This window comes from Halyomorpha halys, unplaced genomic scaffold (assembly GCF_000696795.3).
Source record: "Halyomorpha halys isolate HHAL.00 unplaced genomic scaffold, Hhal_1.1 Scaffold385.1, whole genome shotgun sequence".
Taxonomy (NCBI): Eukaryota; Metazoa; Arthropoda; class Insecta; order Hemiptera; family Pentatomidae; genus Halyomorpha; species Halyomorpha halys.
Genome location: NW_027112337.1, coordinates 715,636 through 738,102, shown reverse-complemented (window position 1 = coordinate 738,102; position 22,467 = coordinate 715,636). Strand labels below are relative to the sequence as shown.

Sequence of the window (22,467 nt, the reverse complement as noted above, 5' to 3'; positions counted from 1 at the left end):
GGATAATAGATGCTTATATCCTACTATGCTTCATATTTAGTGACTATATTTATTTATAATTGATCTCTCACTGAGGTATCCTAAACATCTACATTAATTTTGTTTTATTAGGGTTATTTTCCAGATTTTTTTTTCTAATTCTGCTTCGATATTCCTTATATTAAATCAATACATTAAATCGAATCCATGGTGCTGTGACTAGGACCTCTATGTCATCAGGGAAGGCCATTTCACTACTGGTTACAAACTATAAATGTTGATAAGCATCTAAATACCTAATGAAAATCTCTCTTTTGGTACTTTACCTGAGGTAAATAGGTACTCATGTTTCCATAAAACCACATTGTTCCTCCTTGAGTTGTTGATTAATGAGCCCAAAATATCAAAATTATTACAACATTCTCTCTCCATTGCTACTTTTTAAATATAAGGATTAATGTGGCTACCTTTCTGTCTTCTCCTTTTCCTTGTTGATCCCGAGATTATCAATTTTTCTTTTTCCATTTCTGATGTTAGCTCATCTTCTTCACTATTTAATTCTCTGAAATCTAAGTTACAAACATAATGTACAAATTACTGTGTGAGATCGAATTCCTTAATAGATATTAACAGATGTCCAGTTGTGTTCTTTTTTGAATCTATTCTTTCATTAGTAAATGGGTCATTGGTTGATAACTCCTATTTCTGGCTGCAAAGAAGAAATCTCCTCCTTTATCTGGGCTTGGGTCTAGCAGTTACCTCTAAGAGGCAGCAGATGGTGTTGCTTTCATTAGACCTCTAATTATTTCTTTTCCATGCATGCCAAAAACTGTAACCAAGAAAAGATTTTTTTATATCTTTATTATTAATTTATACTATTTTTGTATTATTATTATTTTTATTTTTTTTTAGGCAATCAGTTATATGCAGCAGGATCTTACAGTTGCCAAGTCATTAGGTGACACAAATGGAGAATGTAGAGCTCATGGTAATCTTGGTTCGGCTTATTTTAGTAAAGGTAGCTATAGAGAAGCTCTTACATCACATCGTTACCAACTTGTTCTAGCTATGAAGTGCAAAGATACTCAAGCTGCTGCTTCAGCTCTTACTAGTTTAGGTATGTATTTTGGAACGAGAAATTCAAAATCAGAATTTTTACCTAAGTACAATATTCAAAACTTTACCTAATGTTTTGAGAAAACATATATTTGTCTTCCCAATAAATTCTATTAAGTTAAGAATTGATCGTTCACACACTATATATCCAGCATTGAAAATAGACATCACTACTATATTTTTATCTACTTTTCATCAAAAGAATTGGTTTTACTATTATTCTTTTTTTTTTTGTTCTGAATAAGGATAATTGTGTCCATATAGCATTATATAGGTATTCAAATTATTGGTATGAAATGTTAAAACTATAGAGGTGTTATCCTACTCAAATGCTCGTATAAAGTATCGTCAAATATGTTGTATTCGAATTAAAAAAAAAAATATATCAATTTTCTCTTTTTCTGTTGATAGTCTTTATCTTAATGACTTTTTTTTTTTGCTATTGAGATCTTCTGTAACCTCTTTAAATATTGATAAACACTTACAGAACACCCTCTGTATATATATATATGTTTTATGTATTCTGGGACGAGTCCCTTTAGAATAATACAGAGAAATCAACAGATGAGGGCTGAGGAGCCTCAGAGATACTTAAACAAAAATACAAAGAAATAAAAACAGTCATTATAAAAATTAGTTATAAGTTACTTTCTCACTTTAATCAGTTGAACATTAAAAAAAAATGAATAAATAAAAAAGAGAAAAGAAAATGATGTAAATATAATTAAGAATGATATAATAGTTTACATACATATTTACAATTATATCGATTTACAATTTTATGGGGTCTGAGTGGATAAGAAATGATTGAACAGGCAGGATTTAAAGGTAGAGAGGGTATTGGAGTGGCGGATGTTGGAAGGGATGAGGCTCGGATAATGAACGATCTATCGAAAGCAGTGGTTCAGTGGGCCCTTGTGTATAAATCTGAAGACCAGGAACGGGTATTGTGGAAACGAATAGAGGATTTGAATTGAAGGGGCTCAGAGATGTATGAAGGATGACAGAATAGGAAGATGAAGGATGTCAGGAAATACTTACGATGGTAGGAAGGATAAAGCCACTTCAACTCTGTATAAAAACAGGAAACAGAGGCCCCAAAGATGAATCTTACACAGCAGTATATCAAACGTTTTAATTTCGCCTCGAGATCCTCAGAGATGCCACCATGTACTGTACAGCAATAGTCAAAGTGGGGAAATATTAGAGAAGTGACTAGAAGCCTACGAGTTTCAAATGGAAATAGGTGGCGGAGGTAATTTAGACGTTTTAAAGTTGAAAAGGTACAGCGGGAGATATTGGATACATGGTTTTTCCAGGAAAGTGTTTGATCAAAGTTTATTCCGAAGGTTTTTGATGATGGGATGAAATTTGATGGGACTATCATGTAGGAACAGAGTTCGAATATTAGGAACAGTTTTAAGAACATGATTGGAGCCTATTAAGATTGCCTTCATCTTCTCCGCATTTAGCTTCAACTTTTTAGCTCTCGCCCATTCACAAATCTCATCCAAATCTTCTTGAAGTTTCTCCGTGGCTGGTAATAGGTCAGAAGGCAGGAAGAACAGGTATATTTGGAAATCATCTGCATAGATTTTGGGAGTGACGGATCTGGAGGAGAAGGTCATTAATGTAAATAGCAAACAGAGTAGGAGATAGAGAGGAACCTTGAGGAACACCACAGGAGAGGGGGAGGGTTTCTGATGGAGGTTGACCTGGGACGACTACATACTGGGACCGATTTTAGAGAAAGGATTTGAGCCAACACAGAGCACTGTTGGATAGAGGAAGATTACACAATTTAGTAAAGAGGATGTTCTAGTCAACAGTGTCAAACGCTTTGGAAAAGTCTAGAAGGATGAGGATTGTGAGGTTTTGGTGTTCAATGGAGTTTTGGAGGTCATAGGTTATTTTAAGGAGAGCAGATTGTGTTGGGGAACGTTCATCTAGGAAGTTGGAGAGTTGATTTTGGACAAGTTGTTCTAACGGTTTGGAAAGGTAAGATAGAAGAGAAATAGGAGGGAAGTCGTGCAGTGAGCTAGGGTTGGAAATTTTCTTTAAAGGTTGGACAAGGGCAGTTTTCCAGGAAGATGGGAATATGGAGTTTTGTAATGAAAAGTTGTAGATGTGGTAAAGGACAGGAATAACAACAGGGAGGCTGGATTTTACCGGAATACTATCAGGGCCATAATCATTAGTGTGGGATTTTAGGACAGAGGAAAGTAATTCATCGTAAGATAGATGTGAGAAAAAGAAGTCTTCAGGATTGAAATTGTGATGTTGAATATCGGAAGTAGAGGAATTATGAGCATAGGATAAGAAATGGTCATTGTGGTCATCTGGAGTCACATGGAAGGAACTGAAATTATTGGATTCTGATAGGGATAGGTTACGAAGTATTTTCCATTTGGATTTGGAATCAGGAGCATTGGAAAGGGCATTATGAAAGTAGGTGGCTTTAGCAAGTTGCGCTGTGGATTGGGTTTCATTCCGGAGGATCTTGAAAGAAATGTAATTGACAGGTAAACGGGTTTGACGGTATTTGAGCCTAGCTGCATCTCTTCTTTTCATCAGGGGTCAGCCAAGGTGCAGTAGGATGACGTATGGTTCTGGTTCTCAAAGGAGCATGGATATCTAATATGGATTGTAGGTTTGAGATCAGGGTGGTTACCATAGGGTCAATAGAGTTATAGGAATATATAATGTCCCATTGGAAAGAATTAAGGTCAGGCTGAAGGGATTGATTAGTGATAAGGTTATGAAACTATTCATTAATTGACATTGGCATGTACATACCTGGAGTGTCCTCTCCCCATTGGTCAACCCCCATCCTAAGCGCCTCCTGACTCAGAATAGAGTGGAAACTCCCAGTATCCACCAGCCATGTCACTCCTCTCACACAGATGATAGGCAGACCGCCATTCTCCCTTCTTGTTGGAGCATACCAAAGTGTACTTGCTGCTGCTGCTGCCATCCTCCTCAGATTTCCTCATGTGATCTTCTATCACCAATTCACTGCCATTTGGTCCTAGGTTTCCTGTCGTGTTTTCTCATTTTCTCCTCCGTTTCTGTTTCTGACACTTCTGAAGCCTCCGATATTTTGCTAGAAGATTCGTCCGATTTAGGCAGCCCTCGTCTTACTCTAACCCTCTGGACATTAACCTCCATAGGTTCTCCCTGGTCTACCTCTTTCCTCTGGTAGATGTATGGGCAATGTTTTGCTATGTGCCCTTCATTACCACACTCAAAGCAGCGAGTACGGGGCCACCGAGTCACTAGGTGTCCTGTTTTTTCACAGCCATGACATCTCTCCTCCTTCCGACCACCATTTTTCAGTTTGACCTGGTTTGCTTTTCTATCTCCCATGCCTCTATCTCTATCAGTTTCTCTCTGCCATGATCTTCTCCATGATGTGTCAGTGTTTCTGGGGTGGGTGTAGGTTACTCTATTCCACCCTGTGTTATCTATCTCCATTCTCGAGTGCTTCTCTTATTAGTCTTTGCAAGTTTTTATGTGTCATCTTGGTTACTTTCTAGGAACACAACATCATCTGTGTATGCTTTTATGTTTTATTCCTACGTGCACCCCACCATTTTTGCGTGATGTTCTTCTAATCAACTTTTCTGGGGCTAAATTAAACAGCATTGGTGAGAATCTATCTTCCTGTCTCAGACCTGTTCTGACTTCAAAGGCTTCAAATACCTCTCCTTGTATCATTACTCTGCATTTAGGATCATTTCTTTATGTTTATTTGATTTTCTGCACCATTTGCTCGCAATTCATGAAAACCTGTAAATATTTATTTGCAGTTCTTGGCAATTCATACCTTCAAGTTGTTTTATCTAAAAAAATCACATATATAAAATAGTTTTAAAATTATTTCTCTGTGAAAATCCTGCTTTAAAAATACCTCTTTTTTCTGGAAATTTTATAGTTAAGTGCATTCGAGAAGAGCTGGAAGAGGTTACAAAGTCAACTTCACTACTAAATGATGCTTCATTCGCCATAACTAATCTAGTTTCATTTCACAAGACTTCGAAAAAAGCATGGTGTTGATCGAGATCTTGAACATCCCTTGTAAATAAATAATATAAGTTTCTGTGTATTTCTTATTGCTCTAAGACTCCTAGAAGGAATATGAAGACACAATAATGTTTTTCAGTTTCTCGACCATACATAATCGTTAGTTATCAGAAAAGTTGATTACTCATCAGATATAAGATGTTATAACATTCTATTTTTCACACATATTGGCCTCACATAAAAATATGAAATCTTACCAGTTGATGACTTGTAGTTTGATGATATTAATAATATCCATACATGAAATCTGCTTTTTTGGCAGTTAAGAGGTACCACTTCTTAGCCATCTATTTTTCTACATTTTTTTTATCATATTTAAATTTCATTTTAAATTTAGTTTCTTTTGAACATTGTAGAACATATCTAAATTTCTTTAAATGTTTGGTGATAATTTATTAATATCTAAGCTTATATTAGATCAACAAAGTCATCACTGATCAAATCCTAAAACCATATGTTTAGTTTTATTCAATTTATTTCTAAACCTAAATTTTTAACAGTATCTAAATTTAATTTCATATAAAAGTAGGAGGGTAAATGAAAGTTGTTTGATGTGTGCACCAAATTTTTTTTCCCTTGTATTATGGCTGCAATATATTATTGAAATTAATATAATTTCATAGTTAATGTTGCACTTTGTTTTTTCCTTGTTTAGGCCATGTATATACAGCTATTGGTGATTACCCTAATGCCTTAGCTTCGCATAAACAATGTGTTCAACTTGTTAAGCAAATGGGCGATAGTCTCCAAGAAGCTAGAGAGATTGGTAATGTTGGTGCAGTTTATTTGGCAATGGGTGAATTTGAAAGTGCTGTTGATTGCCACACTCAACACTTAAGGCTTGCAAGACGACTGGGTAACTTGGTAATAAGTTTATCAAATTTATTGGGTGTTAGTGTAGATTTCATTATTGATTAATTTTCTAACCCAACTATTGGACTGTATTTATAGTTTATATATCCTGTTTCCTTTTCCTTTCATTTTCTTTTCTTTTTTTTAAAATTATTATATTAGGGCATGATAGTTAACAATTGTAAGACAAATGTATAATACTGCTAACTAGCAAATGTACTTCATTTTCGACTTCATGAAATTCTCATATGTATTGTTTGGAGTTGTGGTGGATGGGGTCTGCAATAAAAATTCCTAATTTATTCCTTATTATTATTTATTATTGGCAGCTGCTCACTTTAGGGTCGAGTGGTTTCCGAGAGCCTCTGTCAAATCAAAGCCTACACACAGTCAAAAATATAATAAATCAGTTCCAGAACTACCTATGGAGGCTTTAGAGGGCAGGCAATAGAATGCTTTGAAGAATCTGTGATCTCCCTATAGTTACCATCATTGAGGTCAAGTTTGGTGCTGTTAAATCACTAGAACAGAGTTACTACAAAGGCCACCCTTAGATCAGATGGCCTTGAACCTCCTCGCTCTGCTCCTGGGTTAGCTAAATGGAAGAATATCTGTTTGGATTGCAATTTTGCTGCACCCTGCAGCACTGGTGTAAGATGTCCTAATTGGCCTAAGATGTCCTAATTGGCCTCTACTCCAGGGCCTCTTCATTACTAGCATGGAGGTCCCTGATGAGGATGTAATACTTTTCTTCATGGATGTACAAGATCCTGCCGATCACCAGTCTTCCTTAGCCTAGACTATTGGACCTGACAGCTCTCCAGTATCCTGAGGCTACACAACAGCCTTAAACCTTGTCTCCGTGGCAGGTCCAGGTCCTACAGAGCTCCAATCCCTGTCAGCATAGGCTATACCCTCATCTTTTTATCTGTGAATGTGCAGAGCCTTCATATTTACTACTCTGTCATCTGTGAATCCCATTGGTCTCTGCTGGAGACACCATATGGTGGTTACAGTAGGCATTGATATGGATAGGGAGGACTGGGATTCCTTAAGCAGTGAGTAAGACAATATAGCCTTGTTCATTCACTGAGAGTGAGGAAGACTCTTGTGTCCATCTCCCTCTCCAGCCCTAATGTTTCTTTACCCATTTGCCCCTTAAGGAAATTTTTTAAATGCAGGTTCTCACTATTCTTATATTATAAAGAATATTATTATTATTATTATTATTCAAGTTTAATTGAATGATATAGTCAATCAACAAAAGTTCAATTTGACTTAAATCGATTTTAATCAATTTAAAGAACCTACTAGGTTTGAATAGGTCAAACTTTTGTAGGTTCTTTAAAAAGTTGAGTAATTCTAATAAAACCAAAACTCCATCTATAGTGGTCATTTAACTTTTGTTGACTAACCATAATTGTTCAATTAACCTTGACTTCTGAGCACACTCCTCAACTGACTCAATTGTTTTTTCTGTTGTAAAATATCACGAGTACTAATTTAAAATGCAAAACATATTTGCTGATTTTAAGGTGACATATGATTGCTTCTATTGAGTGTATTATTATAGTTATATTAAGACATAAGAGAATTAATAAATCTCGTTTTGCTGATATTTCACTTCATGTATGTATCTATAAATATATATACGTATAACTTAAGGTATGATCACACCAGATATCGGTTATAGTACCTATCTCCCTATGTAAACTTAGGCTAAAGCTATATATGGAGGATTGCTATGGAGAATAAACCAGTATATACTGTGACTTTGCGTGCATCATTTCTTGCCCTGGTTTCAATTTTTTTTTTTTTAATTCTTTCACAAGACCTACCATACATAGTGCTAAAACCGGGAACCTTTAGATTAGATAAAGATGAAGTTATTTTTGGGCTCACATATTTTTTATTTTTAACTCTCAATTTTCTTCTTTCTTTTATCGTTAACTCTCACCAGTCATGAGTCCAATATTAAGAGCTGCAGCCTTGAATGTAGACAGTTAGGGTAACGTGATTCCGACAGCGACCACAGAACAGCCAGTGACAGAAGTTCAACCAATGACTGAGGCCCAGTCAGTATGAGTTGAAATGCCACCCCTTTCGGGACTCATGATGCCAGAAGCAGATGTTAACGCCCTGGAGTGGATTAAGATATGAACAGCAGTCATAAGAGCGCTATGCTGGAGAATGTCTATCTTGTTATGATCGCATTACAGACAAGTTGAGCTAGATGATATAAATGGACCAGGTACAGGCCCACATATTTTTTTATCAAACACCCTGAAGGTGCAATTGGCAAAAGAAATCTGGAGGAAGGAGGGTCTGCCGCAAGACAGGTCATTTATGGAATGCTCACAGGAGTTGATCAATGTCAGTGCGAGAGAAGAGGAGTTGTACATAGAAGTGGTTGACACTCAGAGTGAATGAGAGTTCAGTACAATCGAACCAGGAACCCTCAGAAGCCTTGGCAGAGGAGAGATGGAATGAATATAAAGGAGAAGATGCTGCAGAATTTGAGAAGAGACCGAACCAGATGAAACTCAGGTGCAGGAGCAGAGATGACCTTAGATGTCATGGATGTGGAAAGGTGGCCCACATCTGGTGGCCCAGTGCCCCTGCACTAACTGCTTTGAATGCGGGAACGAGGAGCACATTACCAAACAATGCCCATACATGTACCAGAGAAGGGATACAGACCAGGGTGAACCTATGGAGGTTAAAGCCCAGAAGTTACGACGCAGGGATATATACTTTTATAGACAAAAGGTACTCGGCTTAGACATGACGGCTCATCAAGTGAGTCGATGGAAGCCTCAGGAGTGTTGGAGGAGATCGAGGGGCCAGGGAGTGGAGGTGGACGCTGTAATAGATATAGCAGTTGAAGACAGAGAGCTGGTGGAAGGAGAACTTGAGTGGAGATCAGAGGAGGGTGTCGGCAGAGGGGCAACCACATACTGATAAACTACAGCGTGAAGAGTGAGCACAGTGGTATCATCCAAGTTGGCGGAGTGAAGTACCTCATTGATGCGGGAAGTTCACACACCATCCTTTGTCGAGGAACATTGGAGAAGCTGGATAAGGGTGAGAGGGCACTGAGCTGCAGGTATGTCATTGCCAATTAATCACCCTGGGTGTATCCTGTAGCGTTAAGGAAAAAGTGGAGGTTGGGTTGATTGAGTAGATGGGGGGCACGCACAGGAAAAAATTAGTAGTTCACATCATGGGAAGTATGCCACAGGAATACCAGGCAATTATTGGGTGTGATCTACTGCAGATGTGAGCTCGGGTAAAACCCGCAAAAATAAGTGGCATATAGTTTTGTCTTGTCTCCAGTTCCAGAGGAACGGGAAGATGTTGAATAGGGGTTATAAACTGGGTGAGGGAATGGGGGGAGGAGATTATGTCTAAATATGCTGGTATTTATTTCCAAGAGGGGAGATATGCTGAGAGCAACAGGGGATACAATACATGAAATCCCTTTAAAAGTGGACAGGGATTGTTATAAAACTTATTTATTATCTTTAGGTAGAAGAGGCACGTGCATATAGCAATCTTGGGTCTTCTCACCATTACAGAAGAAATTTTGCTCAAGCTATCATTTATCATGAAAATGTTCTGAAGATAGCTCAAGAGTTAGGAGATAAGGCTGTTGAAGCTAGAGCTTTTGCTGGTTTAGGCCATGCTGCTCGGTGTGCAGGAGACTATATTCAGGTAAGTTTTATGGTACTAATTTGTTTTTACAAAAAAACAATATGTAGTAACTGTTTTATTAGGTATAAGTGCTTTATCATTTTGTTGTAAGTCCTTATTGCAATGCTTCATACTGACTGCTATTTGAAATATACCATTTTGCAAACTATGGTAAATCTTCATTTTCTTTATCATATAATATTTTCTTGAATTAGAATTTATTACATGAAATAATTACTAATGTTATAAAATAAATACTGATCTTTCAATTCTATGAAATTGACTTTTTAAAAGATAATTTTTTAATAAGTTTAAGTTTTTTTTAATAGGTATAATTGCTTGTACCCTATTCACTATAGCTTGATTTCTGAAATGTGAACAATTAATAAATTAACAAAAAACTCAAATAGTAAATAGGTATACTATTTTATTGAGCCAACATTTCACCCCACATTGCAGGGCTTCGTCAGGTCTAAAAAAGATACAAACACTTAACATAGTTACAAAAAAAACATAAGTGGAAAATAACAGGGGTATACAATGAAAAGTAAAATTTATTAAGAAAAATTAAATGTTGTAAACAGTAAATGAAAATGGTAATAGTAATAGTTTTACTCTTATCTATCTGTTACTATTACCGGTTTCATTTACTGTTTACAACCTTTAATTTTTATTTTTCATTGTATACCTCTTTTATTTTTTTTGTAACTATGTTAAATGTTTGTATCTTTTTTAGCCCTGATGAAGCCCTGCAACGTGGGGCAAAACGTTGGCTCAATAAAAATAGTATACCTATTTACTATTTAAGTTTTTTTGACCGCAGCTGGACCATATTCCATTCAATTAATAACTGTTGTTTTATTGTTTTTATTAACATATTTTCATCTAAAATATTGTGAAATGGTGTTAATAGAAGATATTATTCATGTTTCTTTGATGCATGTATGTTCTTGTGAATTCCACTTACTTTGTCTGTGTTTCTTTTATGATTTGTTATGTTAATCTTCTTTCAAAGTATAATAATCTGCTAACATTTCTGTGAACCTGTTGTATGATATCAACTCTTTTTTTTTTAATATGTTGTTTGAAAGATCTCTTTTATCTTGTCAGGGTAATTATGATAAGTGTTATAGATCAATTAGATAATTCCCTTGTTTTTCCTCAAAAATTATTCCTGATAATAAAATTTCATGTTTTATACTCACATATCTTTTTATTTAGAATTTTATTTTGAATTTATTGAGATTTATTCTTGCTTTTATTTATCTTATGATATTTGTATTATGCTTGAACTCCAAATCTGTTGCCAAGCATTATTCCCTGAAACTGTTCCAAAAATACTTTTAGGGATCTACTTCTCCAATCTTAGGAGCCTGAGTACTTGAGTTTGCGAAATAATCCACCATTCAGGATCATAGTTCAGAATAGGCCATAGTTCAGAATAGGCATTATAAGGTTTATATAAAGTTGTGCTTTGAAGTTACATGAGAAGCTTTTACTTTTTATGCTTGATGGGCCTGAAATTAAGTGCTTTAGCTCTTGTTTGCAGCCATTAACCCTCTATTTATTTCTTGCTTGTCATTAACTAAGTTCACCCAAGAGTTGAAATAAATAAATTCATTTGCCTGATTTCTGTCTGGAAATCCTTTTGATCTATTTCTTGTGGAACTGCTCCCTCATTTTTTTTTTCTCATTCTCAGTCAGTCTCACTCTTTGTCTGGCTTCTTTGGTGATAAGGAATGCCTCCTCCATAAGTGTCATATTTCTTCCCATTGTATCTAGATCATCTATGAAATTGTAGATTTGAACTGATCTGTTATCTGTTAAATAATTTGTACACTTGACCATTTGACTAGACACTCCAGGGTCATATTAAACAAGAGTTAGGCAAAGCTGTCACCCTATTTCAGGTGTATATTAGTTTCAAAATCTCTGAAGAGACCTCTGCATACACTCCACATTGAAATTTGGTTTTATAGTTAATGTCCCCTTAACCTATCAATCAAGAAGTATTCACTTCAAAAGACTAAATATTTTATACATAGCATAAGTTCTAATTTTATGTATGAAAATAGATTTTGGTTCCATTTTTCATTTATGTGTGATTGTTATATTTTAATAAAAAAAATTATTATGCAGGCAAAAAAGTGGCATGAAAAGCAGTTGGAAATGGCCCTTAGTATGAAAGATAGAGTTGGAGAAGGCAGAGCATGTTCAAATCTGGGAATTGTATATCAGTTACTTGGAGAACATGACGCAGCTCTCAAATTACACCAGGCACATCTGAATATTGCTAGAGCTCTTAATGATAAGGCTGGTATGGGTCGTGCTTATGGAAATATTGGTAATGCCCATAGTGCTATGGCTTACTATGAACAGGTATCTTGTTATTTTATATTTTTACTAAACATTTTTATGTGATTTGTTTTAATCAGGTTATAGTAATAAGTAGAAAATAAAACAAATTGTAAATTTTTTTTTACTCTATTTATTTAGAATGTTTTTAGACAATAAATAAAATTATGGTTAAAAGCTTTTAAAAAAAGTTAAATTTCCACAGTTAAGTTATAGCTTATATTATTGTCAAGGCAAGAGCCTTTAAAGGTAAATATAATAAACCATAGATTTTCTATTGAAGGAAATCTGTATTCCTACTTTCTTGATAAAACATTTATACTAATTATATTTTACTAAAGAGGGTAATCACTGCCTTTCCAAGCTCTCCTATCATTGTCAAATCATTCACATACCTCTGGCTTTTTTTCAACAATCCTTTTAATCACATATATTGTTGTTTGTCCTACTTTTTGACCAGTTCTCCTTTTTCTAGCACAATTAGTGTTTTTTATTTTCATTTTATTCTTTTATAGGGTTCTGATATAATTAAACTTTCAGTTAAACACTTCAAAAACCAGTAGTTATGAAAAAATATGATTTACAGTAGAAGGTAATAATTCAATTGTAATAGAAAATTAGAGACTGAGAGAATATAAGGACAACTTTATTTCTCATTCACACATCGGCATGCAACAACATGAACATTACAGACTCAACTGTTTCTTATTTTACAGTACTTTTGGTATGCTTCTGGAAATTCTTGTAAGAATTTTCCTGTCCATCGCCTGAAAGGGTGCATGTCATCACTGAAGATCTAATCCATATGTATAATTGTTTCTCAGTAAATGACTGAATAAATATTTTTAATTCTGTATGATGACACAAGTCTTTTTATGTTTATTAAAAAGTTCAATATTATTTGATAGTTTTATGTTTGTTTAGGCTATTAAATATCATAAACAAGAACTAATGATATCCAAAGAAGTAAAAGACCGAAGTTCTGAAGCCTCAACACATGGAAATCTAGCAGTTGCATATCAGGCTTTAGGTGCACATGAAATGGCTTTGTTTCACTATCGAGCTCATTTGAATATTGCTCGTGAATTGAAAGATACTGCAGGGGAAGCATGTGCTCTACTGAATTTAGGCAATTGTCACAGTTCCCGTGCTGAATTTGCTCAGGCTGTTCCTTATTATGAAAACTACCTTATGCTATCACAGGTTTTTATTTTTTAATTTGTTTACCATCATTTATTTGCTAATAACAAAATATTTGTATATATTCTGTTTATTTTTAAAGTTTCATTCATAATATTTTTAGATATTCTATGTAATTAAATGAATGACTAATTACATCAATTAAATACTTAGATCTTAGCGTTTTGAAAAATGTTATTAACTAACTGTTCAGGGGAACTAAATCATTCAACCAGATATTTAGACAGGTAGATTTGCTGATTAAAACTTTTAAATGCATAATGATAATTATTATAGAATAGAAAAGGAACTTTCTGTAGGAATGAAGAGTAGATTAAGAGGTTAGTTCCAAGGGGTGGAAAGAGAAATAGAAAATGGTGGGAAAGGAGGACATTGAAATAGTTATGAGATTTAAAGTTGGAGAAGTAAGCAGTTAGGATTACAGATCTGGGTTATGAGGCATCCATGACGAGGAGAAGAAAGAATTCAATTATAACAGATTACACAGTAAGTTTTTTTAAAATTTCTCCAGAACAAATATTTTTTTGTGTTTAGGTGGTTACATTTTGAAAGAATATCATTTAAAAAAAAAACAGCAATATCTTCAACCAGTGGAGAATTGAAACTTGCTCAAGAGAACTTTTTTGTAGCAAATGTGTTTTGGGAGCAGTTCCTGTTCTGTGGTATTCTGATGCTGATAAACATAAACATTTTTCTTGTTGATGCTTTAACAAGCTATTAAGTACAATATAAATACTTTTAAAGTGGAATTTTATCCCTATTCTATAAAATGAGTTATTATTTTCTTTCTGTTATTTTTTTAATGAACTATTTTTAAAAATTAATGTTTTATCAAAAAGAAGGTTTATCATATAATAGACTAAGCCAAGTTCTGATGTAATTCTAATTTTAATAATAAACATTAAGTGCTATTAATTCTGCAAAACTAAATTTTCGATTCATTTCTCATAAAGACTGCTGACAGTTTATCTTTTAACTTCTTTAATATGTACCTTCCATGTTTTTTTTGTTGATAAACTTAATTTTAATAACATTTTAATTTTATTTTTTAGGAACTTCATGATGTAGAAGGAGAAGCAAAAGCATGCCATTTCTTAGGCTATGCTCATTATTGTTTGAATAATTACCGTGAAGCCGTAAGATATTATGACCAAGACCTAGCATTGGCAAAAGACCTGCAAGATAAAATGACCATGGGCCGAGCATATTGCAATTTGGGATTGGCCCACTTTGCTTTGGGAAATTTAGAAACCGCATTAGACTGCCAAAAATATTTCCTAGGTTTGTGTTATTTTATTTTGGAGGTATTGTGTTATTTTATTTTTATTTGGAGTTACACATATTCAAGTCCATTATAACTTTTATGAATATTTTACCCTATAACTATGTTATTCTTACTCGTCTTACTGATACTCTTTTTAAATCAACTGTGTAGGTGATATCTAATATTATTCAATCTAATAATATTTAAATTATTCAAGTTATGTCTTTCTCATATATTAAAACATTGATTATGAGTATAAATTATTATTTGATTTTAGTAGTTTTGTTTCATCTACAAATATGTACATTCCATTTATTAAAATTTCAATTGAATTTTTTTTTTGTTATCTTGCAGATAAGAGATTCATTGCTAAGCTTTATGTGTTTTATTTGTTTTTCTTTAGCCATTGCTCATATGACAAAAAATCTTTCTGGAAAATTCAGAGCTATTGGAAACATTGGTGATGTTTTAATGAAGATGGGAGATGTTGAAGAAGCCACCAAAATGTATCAGAGGCAACTTTCATTTGCTCGCCAAAGTGGTGACCATGCTTTAGAATCAGCTGCCTACGGAAATCTTGGATTAGCCCATCGAATGCTTCGTCATTTTGACAAAGCCCTTGGATTTCATACTCAGGTATTAAAATATCTGAAACTTGTAGTCTTTCCTTTTTTTTTCTTTTTTAATAATACCAATGTGGCTTTGGAGGATGTATTTTTGCATTTTCCTATAGTCTTAAACCAAACTTATGCTCAACTTCTACATACTGAGTGGATTGGCTAAATAAAAATACTTAAGTAATGATTCAACTTTCACATTCTAAATGTATTAGACAAATAATCATATCTAAAGTATGATTATGTGATGTCATAAGGTGAATATTTGAAGCACGAACTCAAATCTATAAATCCTGTTAGATATTAATATTTACCTTATATCCTACATCTTACACTGTTCCATTGATTTTTCTGGCTTTCTCCAATGCTCCTAATTCCAAGTCCAAATAGAAAATACTACAAAACTTATCCCTACCAGAATCTAATATTCTCTCTCAGACACCCCAAATGATCTTAATAACCATTTCTTATTTTTTGTTCTTAATCCTACTACTACCATTTTTGAACATCGTGGCTTCAACATAAATTACTTCTTTATCTCCCATTCCTAAAATCTCGAAAAACAATATCCTAGAAAACTAATAAAATTATGTTTTTCAATCCTTATTTCTGTACTCTGTTGTATCTACAACTTTTCTTTGTAAAACTTCATACCCTCTTCTCCTTGGAAAACTTCCCAAGTATGACCATCACATAAATTTTAAACCCTTCCTCACTGCTTGATTTCTATCCAATTCTAACCTATCAAAACCAAAAAACCACTTTCAAACTGTCCTGAAGAATGTTTCCATGTTAATCCTCTCCAATCTCGCTTATGACCTAGCTACCCAACACTTACAATCTGCTCTCCTGGAAATGACCCATGACTACTAGATTGCCATGAACACTAAAACTTAGTATTTAACCCTTCTTTATTTCTCTAATTTTTTTACCACAGTTGATTATTACATAGGTCATACCTAACTACAAAATAATTTTCCATTAGTGTATGTGCTGGCTCAAACTTGTTCTGTCAGATCAGTCACAGTATGTAGACCCCTCCCATTGTATTTTCTGGCATTCTTTTTCTACTAAATTGCTGAATCCCACTTTCTATAGACATAGACATTATCATGTATTCCCAAAATCCTCTGTTCATTCCCACAATACCCCTTCTTGGTCCTTAGATTTATATACAACTATGAACTGAACTGCAGCTTTTGACAGTTCTTCTTTATCAGATCTTCGTCCCTCTTAAATTAGGACTGTAGGTTTCTCAAATAAACCTCACCATTTTTTCTGAAACATATCCCAACTGAACTTAAAAGCTAAATGTTTAAAACCACTCCCCATTCCACCCCTGCTAAACCCTCTCTTGGCTCTTTATTAACAAGGAACAGTCCCTATGGAATTCAATGTATCCATCGCTCGTTTATCCTTTACACCTTCAAGTTTCGCCTATTTATTTACTTCATTTCAACTCAGTGTCAACAGAATTGAAATTGGTGCTCCTTATTGGCAAACAAAATTTATAAATACTTTTTGTATAAACTCCCTGTGTGTTTTTTTTATCAAGGTAGTATTACTACCTTATGTTATTTTTTTCTTAATTTATCAATGTCAAAAGTTTGTTTGTTTCTTTTTTAAGACATAAAAGTTACTTCATTATGAATTATTATAATTTTACTTTTTTTTTTGTTTAAAGTGTTTATTATTTTTTCTTATTTATTTTACTCTAAGCCCATTTGTTATTCCTGTAATATTATTCTAAATGGATGTATCCTAGAATAAATAAATAATTTATCATTAAAGTAAAGAAATCTTTTATGTTCTAAGGCATCACATGTTCTAATGCATTATGTTGTATACAGCCTCATTGTCCACCAATGGGCTCAGATGCAAAAAAGTAGTAAATTTGTCTTTTCACTTTCTTGTATACCTAGTTACCAAAATCTAACTTCTTGTAAGGATTTTAATTGTATTTTTTCAATCCTCTAAAATTTTTGATATAGTTAGATACCTATTTAATACACCCATTGCTGAATAACTATCTATACATATTGTGATTAATTTATCAATCACTTCCTCAGTATGTATCAGAGCCTTAGATTGATAAACTGAGGTAAATGTTCTGGAGGAAATTGAAAAATCCAGCAAGAGTTTTATCCTTCCTCCATATTCTACCCTCAGAAACTTATTCTACCTCGTATCTGCACACAAAGAAATTGTAATCATCATTAGGTCTGCTCTTAATTCTGTACAAAACTCGTATTTTGAAGTTATTATTTGTATACATAACACTGAATTGTACTTCAGAAAAATTCTTTAAAAGTAAAAATTGGAGAAAATATATATTTTCAGTTATAAATTTTTTATCTTCAAAACCGAATTATTTCCTACATTTACCTCCTTGATTAATACTTTCTGATCAATTATTATCTACATATAATTTTTTTTGTTTAAGGAATTGTCTCTGAGGCAGGAAATTAATGATTTGAAGGGTGAATGTCGAGCCCATGGTAACTTGGGGGCAGTGCATATGTCCTTAGGCAATTACACTAATGCGATCAAATGTTATGAAGATCAACTTGAGCGAGCCAAAGAACTCAGGGAGAGTGTCATAGAAGCTCAAGCTTTTGGAAACTTGGGAATTGCTAGGTTAAATATGGGTCATTATGAAGATGCAATAGGATTTTTAGAGCAACAGCTTGCAACATTAGAACAGTTATCGATACCTACTGCTTTAGTTGATAAGGTGATCACATTTTTTAAATAATTAGTTCAATGTTATAATGCAGAAAAGGAAGGCTCAGAAATATTTAAACTAACTGACCCGTTCAATTTAATTTATACTGAAAGTGCTAATGTTCTTATTTGTGAATTTATTAATTAAAGATTAATTGATAAAGTTATTTCCGAAGAATTAGAGATTAATGGTTCTAGGAAGTAGTGTTTTAGTATAAAATTAAAAGAAAATAAATTTTTAGTATAAAATTCAAATTGTAAATTGGTGAGTCCCATTCTATTCTACAGAATGTTATGATAATAAGATCCACCTTTCAGTATCTTAAATTTCTGGAGAATTTCATTGTACCATATAATATTTAATGTGTGAAGTGTCATCATATCGTTATTAATTTTGTCTTTAAATATTTCTGAGATTTTACTACTGATTGACTTATTGCACTAATTAACCAATTATGCTGAATAATTAACTGATCTATTGTTTTGATGATAAATTTTTTAGGGAAGAGCATTTGGAAATCTAGGGGACTGTTATGATGCATTGGGAGACGTTGAGGAGGCAATAAAATGCCATGAACAACATTTGTCTATTGCTTTGAAATTGAAAAGTTGCAGAGATTTAGAAAGAGCATACAGAGGGTTAGGCCACGCTAACAAACGCCAAGGCAATTTAGAACAAGCATTAATTTGTTTTGAAAAACGACTTGCTGTAGTGCATGAAATGAACAATTCTGAAATGAAAGTTTCATGCTTTGGAGAGCTTGGAAGTTTGTATCTAACTCTAGGGAATGTTGATCAAGCTATTTCCTGTTTGGAAAAAGTGATTGCTATCTCTAGGTTTGTATTAATTCACTTTACATAATTATGATATTTTCTTATAAACATGTATTTAATAACTGCTTATATAAATATCTTTTTCATGGTCATTAAACTTTTATGATTAAAATTTGCTTCAAACTTTTTATAAGATGGTGTTTTCTCTTCTATTCATTGCTTTCTTTGCATTTTCAATCCTTAATATTTTTTCTGTGATTACTTTCGTCAACTACAAATATTTTTTGCTAGAAAAGAATTGTTGAGAAATGTAATTTCAGATAGAAATTTATTAAACTATTGTAAAGTTAAAATCTTAATATGTTAACAGATTTTTTTTTTTTCGAAAATCGAATTATTGGCAAAACATTAAAAAAGCCCATTGTTCTTGAACCAAAGATAGTGGATTTTTCAGTGATGCAATCTAATTCATCCAGCTTGCCTTCTAAGATTCGTGTGGTGAATATGGTGGTCAATAGCAATGGCCTATTCAGGCCATGGCATATTGTATCTGCAAAAACACAAAAAAACAAATAGATTTGTATTTATATTGTTTTATTTCTTTAAATCTAAACAAAAGCAAAGATCAAAAATATACTAGGATTTTCACCTCCATTCCCACTATTGTATTGACTCTCCAATAGATTTTTAAATCATTGTTATCATTTCTTGGAAAATTAATTCATTTCTTACCCTTTTAACTTTGATTTCTCATTAAATTAATAACCCCAGTTTTTACCTCTTTTCTCTTTTTAGAAATTTACATATCTTTCTATTATAAATCTTGAAATATTTAAGTATTAACTATTTTGTAAATAAGGGTTCAGTTTTTCTCTCATACTTGAATATAAGACTTAATCATGCATTTATAGATGTTGAATTTTTTTTTTTACTTCACTTAATTAACACTTTTTTTTAAAAAATACTTAGTTCTTGGACAATTCTTTTTTCTTTTTTCATACATTGATACCTTCATAAAACTTCTTGGTATTTTAAAATGTTTTCATAGTTAAATTTTGTTTATCTATTTGCATTTTTCTAATCCTTATAGTTGGAAAAAATAAACTCTTATATTTTATACATTTTACAAGTGTTATTTTACATTTCATATCTTTTATAAGTATCATTTTGTATTTTGTACATTTTAAAAGTATTGGTAAGCCTTATTCAACCTATTCTTTTATTTATGTTAATCTATTTTATTTTTTTTTTTGCCTTCAGTTTGTTGGATTATTGGTTCTTTCATATTTTTAAATCAATATGTTTTTGATGATTGTTTAAAAGTGAATATCAGTATTTCATAAAGATACAGTATTTATACTGTTTTTCTCTGTTAGTATTTATGTTGTTCTCTAATGTTAGTAGTTATGAAATTGAAAGGGTTATAGTAACAAAGATTAAGTAGATATAAAATTAGAAAATCTTCTTCTTTATCTTCCTTTTATGCCATTACTAGGCATTGAGGAACCTCTATCCAGCGGAGCCTTTACTCTTGGTACCTGCTTAACCATTTGTTACCTTAGGACTTCGGTATGGTCTCCTCCTTGTGGGTTGAGCCTCCAATATCTTTATACTATTCATGTCCTCATTCATGTGGGAAACATGTCCAAACTACTTCAACTGCCATCTTTTCAGTGTGGATTTTGGGTTCAGGAACTTCCAAGTGCTCTCTTATATTCTCACTTTCTAATATGATGTAAAATGTTCCAGCTTTCTCCACAATAAGCAATTACGGTACCTAATTTGGTGTATTCCTTCATTACCTTGAATATCTGTTGCAGGTCATTTGGACGTCTTCTTGTCTGCCATAACCAGCACTTTACTCTTGGAGATGGTAGTTTTCATCACTTTCACCTCTTCCCATTCCATCAAATCTTGTTGTGATTTTGTCTTTGAGTTTGCTATTAGGACTATATCATCCATGTATAAAAGATTCTGTATGAGGACCATTCTCATATTTTATTTTCCAGTTGTGGTCCAGACAGTTTGGTGCTTGCAGATTTTGTTGATTTCATTTATAAAATTAATAAACAGAAAGGAGCTTAAACTATCTCCCTGTGTAACTCCTCTTGCATTTGGAAAAGGTTCTGATACTATGCCATTTATCTATGGCTCCTTGGTAAGCTGACATTATGGCTGCTATCAAATTTCCAAACATAACATTGGCTACAAGTGCATTCTAGATTTCTTTTCTTGGTACTAAAATGAAGGCATAAAAATTTGAATTTTGAAGATTGCTGTGAGGTTGGAAACAACATAGAGTTTCTAGAATTCTCAAATAAATAACAGATTTAACTCATGAAAGATGTATGAAATTTAAATATGTCTAATTACCTTTAATAATCAAATAATCAATTGAGTTTATTCAATATAGGGAACAAATGAGTGGTAGCAATATAGGGTAACTTTGTTGTAAACTAGAATAGTATAAGTTCTCACAGATAAATTATAGTATTACTTTAATTCATTGGCAACTTAGCTCTGTTTAGATATTAAATTATAATCTAAGTTATAATTAGAAAAGGAAATAGACATTTTTTACATATATTCTATTCTACTTTAGAGAAATTAAGGATCATTTATCTGAAGCTGATGCTGTGAGTGGCATAGGTCTCATTTACCAGCAAACTGGAGAATTCAGTAAAGCCTTATGTTACTTCCAATCTGAATTAAACATAGCTGATGGAATGAATCTTACTACACTACAAGCTCGTGCTTATTCTCACCTTGGAAGTATTTATGAATCCCTTGGTAATCTTCAAGAAGCAATTAAATTCCAAGATCTTAATTTATCCCTTGCAGTTCAGACAAATGATAAATGTGCCAAAGCTGTTGCTTATAGCTGCTTAGGTGAGTATAATATTTAATTGCTGGATAGTTATAGCTATAGCTGTTTTAATGTTGTAATAATCAAAAATTATTTAAAGTAAATAAAAGGAATTTAATATAGTTTTTACTTAATTCTCATCTCTTAGGTATTGCTTGGGTTCAAATAAAAAAAAAATTAATATTAAATAGATAGTTGAATTTTATTTTATTTTTAACATTGTAGACTCTTATCTCAGAGCTTGTTTTTCTAGGCAATCAGAACACTTAACTTTAATAACACTTTTACAAATATACTAAATTATATGTTGAGCAACACTAACCAATTTATGCTCTTCTATGATGACTGATGGTTTTTAATGACTTCTATTTCACAAACTAACACTCTTTAAACAAAGCATTTGGCCCTCTAATAGTTTTCAACACATATCTCATCCCAGCAATCCAAAACAAAGAGTCACTTATTCTTCTTGTATGATTCTAGATGTCTTCTTTTTCTTTAGAAGTCTACCTTTCTGCAGAAAAAGGGTGGTCCTCACTATGTATTCTTGGAAATGTTTTTGTTTCCTCGACTACATCCCCCCAGCTCCTTAAACCACAAGTTATCCTTCTAACAAAGCTTTTCCTTCCCCTTCTCTAGGTCTTCAATCTCAACCTCAATTTTAGCACAACGGTTTTGAGTTTTTGCTTGTGAATTTCTCTATAAATAATATTCTTTACATTTGATATTAACTTCTATTTTTTCTTGAATGTACTGTAATTACAAGTCTTGGTGGGAAGATAAATATATTCGAAAATATTTGAACCTGCTCAACATGACAGCGATTTTACCAACTTCAGAATGGCGCCACCTTCTTGGCTTTATTTAACAATGTTTCCACTCTATATTTGACTAAACAAAATTGGTTAGCTTTCTTTTTGGTTTAACAAACCAAATGAACAATA

General features: G+C 33.0%; 1 protein-coding gene across 1 annotated transcript in view; it reads left to right on the top strand.

Annotated features, from left to right (window-relative positions):
• Positions 1–22,467, top strand: part of LOC106682036 (tetratricopeptide repeat protein 28) — a 39,815-nt gene that overhangs the window by 9,700 nt on the left and 7,648 nt on the right. Inside the window, exons 5-14 of the mRNA XM_014422667.3 lie at positions 892–1,096; positions 5,834–6,042; positions 9,559–9,744; positions 11,863–12,102; positions 13,003–13,281; positions 14,331–14,559; positions 14,946–15,178; positions 17,603–17,893; positions 18,386–18,720; positions 21,260–21,546. Of these exons, the coding sequence (XP_014278153.1) occupies positions 892–1,096; positions 5,834–6,042; positions 9,559–9,744; positions 11,863–12,102; positions 13,003–13,281; positions 14,331–14,559; positions 14,946–15,178; positions 17,603–17,893; positions 18,386–18,720; positions 21,260–21,546 (2,494 nt within the window). The remainder of the gene's footprint in view (positions 1–891; positions 1,097–5,833; positions 6,043–9,558; positions 9,745–11,862; positions 12,103–13,002; positions 13,282–14,330; positions 14,560–14,945; positions 15,179–17,602; positions 17,894–18,385; positions 18,721–21,259; positions 21,547–22,467) is intronic.